The sequence below is a fragment of the Erythranthe guttata genome, chromosome 8 (genome assembly GCF_056151865.1).
Source record: "Erythranthe guttata isolate IM_541 chromosome 8, IM_541, whole genome shotgun sequence".
NCBI lineage: Eukaryota > Viridiplantae > Streptophyta > Magnoliopsida > Lamiales > Phrymaceae > Erythranthe > Erythranthe guttata.
This window is the reverse complement of record NC_142540.1, coordinates 21,176,767-21,187,156: the sequence shown is the minus strand read 5'-3', so window position 1 is coordinate 21,187,156 and position 10,390 is coordinate 21,176,767. Positions and strand designations below refer to the sequence as shown.

General features: G+C 37.9%; 2 protein-coding genes and 1 pseudogene across 2 annotated transcripts; 1 reads left to right on the top strand and 2 right to left on the bottom strand.

Moving 5' to 3' along the window:
• Positions 1-203: 203 nt before the first annotated feature.
• On the bottom strand, positions 204-2,882 carry LOC148768796 (uncharacterized; annotated as a pseudogene).
• Positions 2,883-4,287: 1,405 nt separating this feature from the next.
• Positions 4,288-7,790, top strand: RUG2 (Regulator of chromosome condensation (RCC1) family protein). Its single transcript, XM_012995215.2, has 4 exons — positions 4,288-4,667; positions 4,873-5,089; positions 5,200-5,512; positions 6,050-7,790. Exons 1-4 carry the CDS (start codon positions 4,351-4,353, stop codon positions 6,523-6,525), a joined length of 1,323 nt encoding a protein of 440 aa, XP_012850669.2. The 5' UTR covers positions 4,288-4,350; the 3' UTR covers positions 6,526-7,790.
• LOC105970404 (uncharacterized) lies at positions 6,786-7,647 on the bottom strand. Its single transcript, XM_012995218.2, has 4 exons — positions 7,387-7,647; positions 7,249-7,285; positions 7,035-7,156; positions 6,786-6,959 (listed from the first exon to the last, which is right to left on the bottom strand). Exons 1-4 carry the CDS (start codon positions 7,645-7,647, stop codon positions 6,897-6,899), a joined length of 483 nt encoding a protein of 160 aa, XP_012850672.2. The 3' UTR covers positions 6,786-6,896.
• Positions 7,791-10,390: the final 2,600 nt, after the last annotated feature.

Here is a 10,390-nt window from a genome sequence, read left to right as displayed (position 1 = left end):
TGGATGTTTGAATTGATACTATTGTTGCAACTGTAGTTAGACAACACAATTATATTATATAAAATATAGTAAACATCGTTGTCAAATTAGTTTGAGAGAATATCGATATTAGATTACAAAACAACAAATAAAGATAATTCAACAATCTCAGTCATAAGGGTGCGGGATGATTTAACATATATATTAAAAACTGGACACGTTTATTAGTACCGTCCATCTAGAATCAACTGCACCATGTTGGATTTGTGCTCATCACTAAGGCAGAAGAATATATCTAAATCTTTGGCATTATCGCATATTCGGGAAGTTGCTTTGAGCCTCTCATCGAAACTAAGATTTGGCATGTTTTCTAGGGCATCAAATACTCGTTTCCTTGCTGCTGAGACATCTTTCTCGAACCCCATACGGCTCACCAATTCGGCCATTTGGACCTCCATCTTCTCGAAGAATTTTGAGGCCATCTCGGCGTAGCTAGTATCGATGGGATCACTACGTGACCGTTTTTTAGACTTCGACTTACTCTTCGCAGAAGTCGCCTCGTCAATTCGACTGAAAGACATGTATTGAGAGTAATTGTCAGCATTTGAAGGATCTATTAGCGGAACTTCCTCGTCATCGTTTGGCACGCTTTCTTTTCCTTTGTTGGAGTTCGACACCAGATCGTTAATTGCTTCAGTGAATGCTTCGGCATGTTCACCGGTTGCACGATCTTTGCCAAATATTTGCACCCAATCCTTATAAAACGGCCACGATTTGTAACGCATTGAACGGGCGCTCGCATCCGTCTATGTTCATACACGTAATACCAATTGACCATTATGAGTTGTATAAATTGTTACTATTAGATAATAGTGAAAAGATTTTTGAACTAAGGAGGAGAAGGGTTACATTGATGTAATCCTGCCACACCTGGTCGTCAACGACGTCTATGGTGTTGTTAGAGTCATTCCAACCAAATCCCGACCTTGACAACATGGTGCTTAGTGATCCGTAGTGTTTTTTCCACACGTGTATCTTGGAATGTATGTGAGGTGTTGCTTTAAGATCGGTCCCCGGAAATTTCTGGACCATAAATTGTTCAAGGGTTCCCAAAAAACCGGTCTTAAAACCATTTTCACATTTCCAAACTCTCGACACAATATCTTTGAGCCCCAAAATTAAGGTTTGCTCTTCAAGAACTGTCCAACAACGCCTGCTGTTGGACACGTGGTTTTTGCTAGTAGTACATTTTTTCGGGGCAGCATTACTATCCGTATTACCTGAATTATATGCAATTAGGCAACCGATTGTAGTGCAAAAAACATTAATTCAGATTACACCAAGTCAATATAAAATGTTAACAGAATACGAATTTGTAAAGACAGCAGAATCCATGTTTCGTACAAATAAACACACAACGAAATAAATTAAGTTTCGTAAAGAAAGAGAATTGTATTGACTATCTATCTAGACAATAGCCACTCATTGTACATGCTAATAGCAATAGAATTCCGCCATGCAGTCCACTCGTCCGAACTCTCAACAGTATTAATGTAATCTTCTCCACTAATAATGCCTGGGTTTTTCCGAAAAAATTCGTCTAAAGTTTCTTCTCCGGATCGAAGTCGTTGGTGGTTCGTATAAAATTATGCAGCAGACAACAGGCCATTACAATCCGGTTTTGTACCTTGATAGGGTAATATGCCGGTCTGCGTAATATGGCCCATCGTGACTTCAAAAGACCAAACGCCCGCTCGATTATGTTTCTTGCCTTCGCGTGTTTCATATTAAAATATTCTTTAAAGTTTCTGGTGCGGTTGGACCGTGAGCATAAGCATCGAGGTGGTATCTACAACCTCTGTACGGTGCCAAAAAACCTTCTTTGTTCGTATAACTATTATCAACCAAGTAGTAATTACCTGTAAAGGTGAAGGATTTACTACAGTTGTAATTGACTTTCACACGTCCTAGGTAATACCGAAGTTAACTTTAAATGACGTAATTTGGTACTCTACAAACTAATACTCACCCGTGGGGACTCGTAGACCATTATCTCGAGTTACCGCATCTCGAAGTATTCTACTATCGGCTGCAGACCCTTCCCACCAAGTAAGTAAGTATACAAAGTTCATGTTATCATCACAAACAGCTAGCACATTGATCGACACATTACCCTTGCGATTCCTATACCTCGGCTTATCAAGATAAGGAACGCGACACCCTATGTATGTCCCATCTATTGCACCAAGACAGCCCTAGTAAATAAGATACCATGATAAGGTGATTATTTAAACATTTTACGGTTGCGTATCATAATACTCATATTATTTGGTTGGTATTTGGTTACCTTGAAGTGTGAAAAACGCTCATTTTCACAGCCGTCGTCGACAGGTTTCGGTGTGATTAACAACATTTCGTGTAACTTAAGCAAAGCTAGAAGGACGCGGTTAAAGTGCTTGCTTACGGTATACCCGAATCTGTTAAAATGACTTCGAACAACAACATTTTTTGTGTGGTGGGCTAAAATTTGAAGAAACATTGCAACTTGTTCGGGTATAGAGAGATTTCTATTTGCTTTAAGACCGCCGACATTTTCTAAAATGTAACACAGTCGGTAAAAAGTTTGTATGTCCATTCTAAGGTTGTCACGACATGTTACATCGTTTAAACCAACTATTGAACGCAAATAGTTGAGGTGTGAAGGGGTGCGGGATATCAAACTATAAGTCCTGCTGTTATTGTTACAGCGAGACAAACAACGACGATTTTTTTGACAAAATACATGTATAGACACCAAAAAAAACAGCCTCAGATTAAACATGAGTTGGTGTAGAACAACTACATCTTCTTCTTGTTTTGAAAGATCCATCGCAAACCAACCTATCTCCTACATTAACATGAACACTCAAGTTTCAATTTTCGGTGTACATTAGCCATCGTAGAGCCTGGGCGTCTATTAAATTATGCAAGCAACCATTTTAAGAATGTCTAATATTCAATTCTAAACTATATTCACTGAGATATTATACCACAAAATCAATTTGTTAAGCAAAATGAAACCCATAGTCCAACTATAATCTTAAAAACCGTAAAAAAGGACACTCGACATTTGATTTCAGACTATAAGTGAAACCCATAATCCGACTGCAAACAAAACTTTAAATGAATACTTTGCTCCGTACTGTAAAATAACAGAAAAGTTCATCAATTCATCCTTGTAACAGAAATCATTACTAAGTGAAATGTAAAAGGGAAACCAAGCAACATGCTCATTTAGGTTTTGCCAGCATACCACATGGCAGAACAGTTTTCACCCAAATTATAATGCTCGCATTAGCATATACACCAAAAAATGTATAAAACGCACGAAAACAAGTTGGGTAAAAAGTGGCATACCTTGCAGATTTTAAAAGTGTAGAAGTGGTCGCGAACAGCTTCGAAGCAATTACCTAGAACCAAATGCGATGGGGTTTGTCAACCAAATAGTTCCTTCTATTATCAATGAAACTGAAGGAATCAGTTTAAAAAAAAAAAAAAAACAGTACAAGCAGCAGAGTGTGAAGAGGTCATGTTTACCTCGGTTTTTTCAGCCTGCTTCCAAATGCGGTGCCTCCTGTGTACCCAATACCGAAACGCTACACGAACCGGTAAATCAAATTTATACACATTGATTCAACCGTATGGAGAGCGAAATATCTAAAAAAATGAGATATGTACCTTTTACCAGTAACAATGTGCAGCACCCAACAGCTCAACCTTCCAGTGTAGTTCCAATGGCGACGATAACATCAAATTTGTGAAAATTACAAGGGTTTAGCACCAGAAAGAAGATAAAAGATGAAGATTGTGACAAAATCGAAAGGGATGAGATTTTACCTGCAAAAAACTAGGGCACGGTGGAAGAGAGAAGAAGATTAAGAATGTACTATTTATACCTATTAATTTTGTAATTCGTGTGTTTTGTAAGGCTATTTTCGACATTTCACACGGCCAGCTAGAAGGGATACAATACCTGATAATTAGTCAAGTCAATTTTGGCTTGACTACTAATAATTCAAATGGGGGATTAAAACAGTGGGCCCATCAATCAAGGATGGGTTCGTCAACTGAATCAAACATTGTACACAATGGTACAACAAATACCATCCCTTGTAATACCCCAAACCAAAAATGCCCTTGTAGTAAAGATAATATAGCTTCGGTTAGTTTTTTTTATCAAACTTCACTGTATGTGTGAAATCTCAAAAGAAGGGTTTGCAAAAATTAAAGGAAAAATGCAGTTATCTCAAAAATTAATTTTGGCATTGAATTTTCACTAGTTTAGTAGCTTCTTTCGGTGAGACGCTGACCAATCGCAAAGAAAACCGTATAATGCTACGATTCCTCAACACAATTAATAGATCGCCACCGGACCTCCGCCTAATCGGGCTGAGCCGGCGGTGGTTCTCAGCCAATACGACGGTGATGAGCTTCGGCGACGGCTCCCAGGGTGCTCTCGGCCTCGCCGATTCCACAATTGGCGTCGCCTCCGACGCCTACGAACCCACTCCCATCCCGTCCCTTCCGCCCGACGTTTCCAGCGTCGCCGCCGGCCACTACCACTCTCTCGCCGTCACCTCCGACGGCCATCTCTGGTCTTGGGGACGCAATAGCGAATCACAGCTCGGCCGCCCCCACCTTTCTCCTAGGTTTTCCCCTTTTTCCATGCTTAATTTTGCTAATAATATATATTTTGTTTTTGCTGAATTTCAAGTTTTTTATTTTAACCTAACCCTTATCTATGAATCCACTCTCAATTTTCCCGAATTTTAATGGCGGCAAGTCTACATTTGTATTACACCACCTGAATTTAGTTTATAAATTATTTTTAAAAAAAATTCCTATTTGATTTAGAGAAACATGGAATAAACCACAAAAAGTAGAAGGATTGAATCAAGTGAAGATTATCAGTGCATTTGCATCTGGTGTTATATCTGCTGCAATTGGAGTCGACGGCGATTTGTGGGTATGGGGAAAATCGAAACGGGGTCAATTAGGCCTCGGAAAAGACATCACCGGAGCTATTTTACCGACTAAAGTCGATGCACTTCTTGGGCAAGACATAGTTAAGGTGGTCCTCATATCATCTTTAAGGTAGAATAATTGTTAAAGATGCATTAATTGTGAAGTCATTTTGCCGATCGAATAGACTTACGCTTTTCGTTGGTTACAATCTTTCAGGTTTCGCTAGGTTGGGGGCATGCTCTTGCTCTGACTAAAGACGGGAAATTATTCGGCTGGGGTTATTACGCCGATGGAAGGTTAGGAAAGATTGGGAATTTATCCGAGGCCTCTCCACTTGATTCGTTTGCTGGTAAGTTCAAATCGTCAAATTCGAATACGATGATTGAATCGGCAGAAAAATTAGTGTTGGAAGCAATAGAAAAGGAAAAAGATATGCCAATCATATGGCAACCAACTTTAATCGAAGAACTGTGCGATATCGAAGTTGTGGATGTGGCATGCGGGCTCGATCATTCGTTAGTGTTATGCAGTAAGTCAATTTTGATTTCCATCGTCATTGCTAATGTAAAATAGGGTAAATTACAACCAACCCCTAGGGTATGTCAAATTACGAAAACCCCCCTCCAGTTTGGGTTAATTACAACCACCCCTCAACTATAAATCTTCTTACACGTCCACCCTTGCGGTTTCAAATTTACTGGAATCTTCGAGATTATATGGAATATTATCACTTTTATACCCATTTTGTCCCATTCGAACTATACATTTTGAAGCCATAATATGTGTGTTTTGGCTTGTATATATCAGATTGTGGTGCATTAGAAACTGTATTTTTACACAAAACGAGTACAAACTAAAGAACATTCCACGAAATCTAGATGATTATGATGAATTTGACACCATAAGGGTAGAGTGTAAGAAAAAATCATAGTTGAGGGGTAGATGTAATTATCCAAACAAGAGGGGTTTTTTCATAAATTGACCATACCTCAGGGGTGGTTGTAATTTCCCCTATAAAATATGATAATCGAGTTAACTTCATTTTTTTTTCCAATTTTTTTTGCAGGTGATGGCACTCTTCTAAGTGGAGGTAGCAATGTGTACGGCCAATTAGGCAGAGCAAAACAAGATTTGGGTTTACACGCTATCAATACAAGCCACCTCTCGCCTATCAGTATAGCATCTGGACTCGGTCACTCTTTCGCAATTTGCAAGAATATTCCACAAGACGGACTAAGTGTTGTTACGTGGGGATGGAATCAGAATTCTCAACTCGGGAGAGAAGGTCCGGAGAATATTCCCCTTGTAGTGGAAAGTCTTGACGGTGAGATCCCGATTTCTGTTTCTGGAGGGAGAGTACATTCGATAGCTGTAACGGGTAAGAGAGAGGTTTGGTCTTGGGGTTGCGGTAGAAACGGACGCCTAGGATTGGGTAGCTCTGTCGATGAAGTCGAACCTATGGCGAATCAGTATTTAGAGGGCAGTGAAGTTTTGCAAGCTGTTGCAGGGTTTGATCACAGCCTTGTTCTTGTTGCTGAGTGATATATCGCGGGCTCGAGTCGAATAAAAAAACGGTATATTATCTTCAAATCTTTGGTGCTTATTGAAATATTTACTAGAAGCAAGTTAAGTTGTGACTTGTGATTAACTTGGTGAGTTTGTGAGAGAGAAAGAATCTTGATTCGGAGCGATGGATATGTTCTATGTTATCTTGAGAATCTTATTGATTGAAAGGAGGATGCATCCACGAACATCAACATGAGTGTGTATCGCTCTAATTAGAGATTACGAGAGAACATTAATGTGATTTGTATTGAATTAGAATTAAATTTAGGAATCGAAATCGATTCAGCAATAAGATCGTGCGATCGAGATCTCCATCCGAGCCTCGACAAATAAATAGTAATGAACTTTCAAAAGTTTTCCGGGCTATCATCCAACTGCTTCTCATCTTCAACATCCACCTCCAAGATTTCCTAATGTGATATATATATTAATATATATAGCCTATAAAGATACGTAAATTAAATAAATAACATATAAAAACTTACGGGTATTCTCTGCTTCAAGTAATTACCGAGCCTCGCCAAAACCATGGAACGCGTATGCCAAAACCGGCCTTTGAGGCTGATCGTCACATATGGTCCGTCTAGTTCAACAAGTTCTACTTTTCCTGTTTGTTCAATAAACGGAAATGCTCTCATCGAATTAATTCTTTCATGCATGGAAGCTGATTTATTTACCACATTGTATAATTAAACTCACCGGTTATGTTAACCGAAGTGTCGAAAAGTTGCGCCAACTGCAACAAGGATTGCAAATCCAAATTTGTAAGCTAAATTCGCAACATTATTATCATGTAGCGAAAAATGCAGTTGCAGGAGAAAGAAGAAGAAAACTCGCCTCGGTTTTGGCATCGGCTAAAACCTGTTTGATATTGTCCTCTGTCAAATCGAGTGGTGCAGATGAGGCTGAAATTGAAGGTGCCCATGATCTATGCCGCTGGTTTCTCAGGCGGCTTCTCGAACTCGTAAAACAACCATTCTTCAGCTGTAACGCCGCTGGCGGAGGGAAAAGATTTGATCGGAGATGATGTGGAGGAGTGAGATGTTTCACTGCCGGAGATAGACTGTGGTGGTGGTGGAGAAGTTTCAGTAGTGGCATTTCTTGGCCTTTGGCTTCTTTTTTTCTCCTCCTGGTTTTGTTATCCACTCTTTTGATTTTGCCTAAGGAAATGTGTGGTCAAATAAGAATCAAATAAATTGAGCCATATGGGAATGCTCTTTCTAACTTTTTTTCCTCTTAAATGTATTTGAGCATTTTAGGGTAAAGTTCACTTTGCACCCCTGAATTATTGGGGTGTGTCGCAAACACACCCCTCAATTATAAAATGTGCCAAATACCTCCCTATATTTTTTGGTCAAACTTACAAAAAAAACATTAGTTTTGTAATGTTTCTTGTGAAATTACAATCTTACCCCCAACCTTCATAAAATCATAAAACTAAAACTACTCATATGATAAATTTTAATGTTTTAAAAATTGTTTTAAAAATAAATAGGGTAAATTACGGCCACCCCCTGAGCTATAGTCAAATTACGAAAAAATCCCTCTTGTTTGGGTAATTACAACCACCCCCCTCCTTGTAAATATTTTTACATAAAATTTATGTAATTCGGTTATTTACCGAACCAAATCGTATATGTAGTTCGGTAAACGGTATGAAATGTTGGCGTACCGAAATTTCAGTTCGATTTTATCGATTAACATCCCTAAATTTACCTTTGGGGGGTTTTTTCGAAAGATAATACATAGTTGAGGGGATGACTGTAATTACTCAAACATGAGCGGGGTTTTCGTAATTTGACCATAACTCAGAGAATGGCCGTAATTACCAAATAACTATAATGATTCCAATTGCCATATCCACTTTTTTTTTTTTTTTATAGACACCTATTTTCAAATACCACATAAAATTCTAAACCTCAATCAAAATGATAAAAGTCAAAACTTATATATGATAGAAATAGAAATTATGTCCTTTTTACATGAAAAATAACAAATGAAATACTTTTCATCTCCAACATGGGAACGAGGTAATAATAATTTTCCGCATTAATTTCGCAAATTAAATCGGATCGAAATTCCAAATATTTTTTCTATAATTTCAATCCTAATAAAAAAATATCAAAATTTGGAATTTTGGAAATTGGAATGAACCTTCATCAGATGTATCATAGAAATAACCTTTATTCCTAGCAACTTCAATGGAGAAAGAAACAATCATCTCTTATTGAACTAGAACACGAAACAGCGTCAGAAAAGAATCAAAGACTAAACATGATTGATTGATTTAACCAAATCTTTTATTGACCTTTGACTTAGAAAATCAACTGAAATTTCCTGATCAAATACAAATTAAAGCTAATAAATCTTTTGTAGTTCTCTCTATATAAATTAAAATTATGTAATGAAATTAATTCCATCCACATTTCATTCAATTTGTCCACATTTTTACAAATTAACGCAGCGTAAAACAATGTGGTTTTGTTGTTGTTGTTGTTGTAAGTCCAAGAAACGCCGGCAGGCGCGAAAGGCGGCCAAGGCTCAGCCGCCGCCTTTGCCGCCTGCGTACGATAAGAAGAGTAAGAAGATTAATAAGAAGAGTGATAAGAAGAGTAAGAAGAGTAAGAAGAGTGATAAAGATGCCCAGGTTGTTAGTAGCTGCGGTGAGATTCTCACGACATGTTGTTGCAGTGGCGGTGGGGCTGATGGTGGTGGAGCTGATGGTGGAGGCGGAGGCTGTGGTGGTGGCGGCGGCGGCTGTGGTGGTGGCGGCGGAGGCGGATAATTATATCTCAAATTACCCTCTGTTGAAGTTTGATGTAATTATTCTGTTGTTAAAAATTGTTTTTGTGGATTTATTTAATTTGTTTGGGTTTTGCTATAAGATTATTTTAATAAAAAGATAATAATACATTCTAAATCTAAAGTTTAAATAGTGGCGGCGATATCGATTAATCCCGTTTCCACGACGTTGTTTCGTTTTGTAATCATTTATTTCCCGACTTCTATAATTATTTATATTATTGTTTACTTCTTTGCAAGTCACATGTGTCGGGCTGAAAAGTCCGATCAGTCGGACCGAAAAAAAGCCTTTCGGAAATATTCCACTTTTTAGGAAATGAAACAAACGTCAGATTCCATTTCCGAAATTTTCGAAGATTAAAAATTTGTTCCAAATCAGAAATGTACTAGATTAAAACATAGGGGGTATAAATGAATCGACTCAAACTCAAACGTTCGAGTTTTGACCGAGTTGAATAGAAATCGAGCTCAAGTAACTTGACTCGTTGTACAAAAACAAATTAATTGAGCTTATTTGCTTATATTTATGTAGTTATCTGACTTGATGAAGAGGAGTTCAAAATGTAAAGCAACTACAATGAATAAATATCTAAGTTTAGCCGAAAAGTCCGCCACCCCATTGGTCTCCCTATAACGAAAGTTGAACTTAATCGACTCAAACTTAATCGACATAGAGTCGTGAGCTCTCGGTGGGTTGTTTCCTTCACGTAAAAACACGAGATGAAAAAAAAAAAGAAGTAAGAATTCGTGTCAATCTCGATGGAGTCGCTCTAGATTGTGGCTTTAAACATTAGATGCAATTCAATATTTATTACAAAAATCATATTAAACTGTTTCTATAAGACGATACACACGGTGAAATACACTAATGATTTTGCAACAAACAACTATCTACTAAAAACATATACATATTAGTACAATGTGTTATTATGTGTAACTTAATGGAGTAAACTGCAAAAAGTACCCCTGTGTAATCTCTAAATAGCGAAAACCCCTCGATGATAAATAAACTAGCAAAAACCCCCTGTGAAATTATTTA